This window comes from Theobroma umbraticum, unplaced genomic scaffold (assembly GCF_002168275.2).
Source record: "Theobroma umbraticum cultivar Fairchild unplaced genomic scaffold, ASM216827v3 scaffold_5268.0, whole genome shotgun sequence".
Classification (NCBI taxonomy): Eukaryota; Viridiplantae; Streptophyta; class Magnoliopsida; order Malvales; family Malvaceae; genus Theobroma; species Theobroma umbraticum.
The window spans coordinates 1,295-2,371 of NW_018402178.1; the positions used below are offsets into that span (position 1 = coordinate 1,295).

The 1,077-nt window shown below is 43.4% G+C and overlaps 1 protein-coding gene across 1 annotated transcript; it reads right to left on the minus strand.

Annotated features, from left to right (window-relative positions):
• Position 1: 1 nt before the first annotated feature.
• On the minus strand, positions 2 to 1,071 carry LCR (Galactose oxidase/kelch repeat superfamily protein; the record flags this gene model as incomplete). Its single annotated transcript, XM_021444869.2, has 1 exon — positions 2 to 1,071. A coding segment is annotated over exon 1 (753 nt), but the record flags the coding sequence as incomplete, so codon positions are not given.
• Between the last annotated feature and the right edge of the window lie 6 nt (positions 1,072 to 1,077).

The following is a 1,077-nucleotide window of genomic DNA, read 5'->3' on the forward strand; positions in this document are numbered from 1 at the left end:
CAGGGTCTGATCGCATGAAGTAAAGTGTGCTATCAATGGAAACTGTTTGTGACCGAAAGTTCAGTGATAGTGGCAGCTTAATGTTTGGGGGCATGCTTCCAGGTCGACTCCATGAATTCTTCACTGAGTCATAAACTTCATACTCTCCATCACAACCCACCCACAGGATCTTGTAGCCTCTGCCGGTTGAATACCCGTTCAGAGTCATACCCACAGCAACACGTGACCACACTTTAACTGACCTAGCTGGCAACTCTTTAAATGACTGAGTCAAAGGGTTGCAGACATAAAAGTTCCTATGACCAATATCAAGAAAGCAAACTAGACCACCTGCAGAAGCAACTGGCAGAGCAATCATCTTTGCTGGCAGAAAAGTGATTGTGGGGTGGTGCCATTTCCTAAAGGAGGGGTCATACATGGCTCCAACATTCATATTTTCATGAGTAATGGTATAGAACCAGGGATTGGCTTGTGGCACTTCGGCACAATGCTGAGAGAAACTTTGTGAGTCCAGCAAAGAATTCCATTTACGGCATACTGAGCGGAAGCGAAAATATGTGGCAACAGGAAGTCTAGCAATGACAGCTTCAAAAAGGTCTTCTGGGAATTCTTTCCAAATAACTTGTTCCATAACCTCATGTGTAGGGGTACTTCCAGGTAATTTCCCTCGGTTCCGCTCCTTTCGTGATTTCTTGCTAGGCGGAGGCATGAAAGATTCCAACATCTTACAACTTCCAGATTTCCCAGCAGCCATTACGAGACTGTAGTAATCATCTGCAGAAGTATCATCGCTATTGGGGAAGCACCACCTGTATGGAAGCTAACATGAGTTAGTCATGTTTCCTACTTTCTACTTAAATTTGATATAACCTGAATGATTACTAGATAACTACAATAAATTTTAGAGCAGTTGCTTAAACATGTTTAAATCTTTAGTAGTAGTGCCAATTGCACCATTGAGCACCTCACAGGGTACATATTTAGAATTATTATGATCTGTTTAGTTTAAGCAAGCCTAAAGAGTAGGGGAGAGCAACGGTCGGTTGGAACCGCCCAACCGACCGCAACCGACTGTTA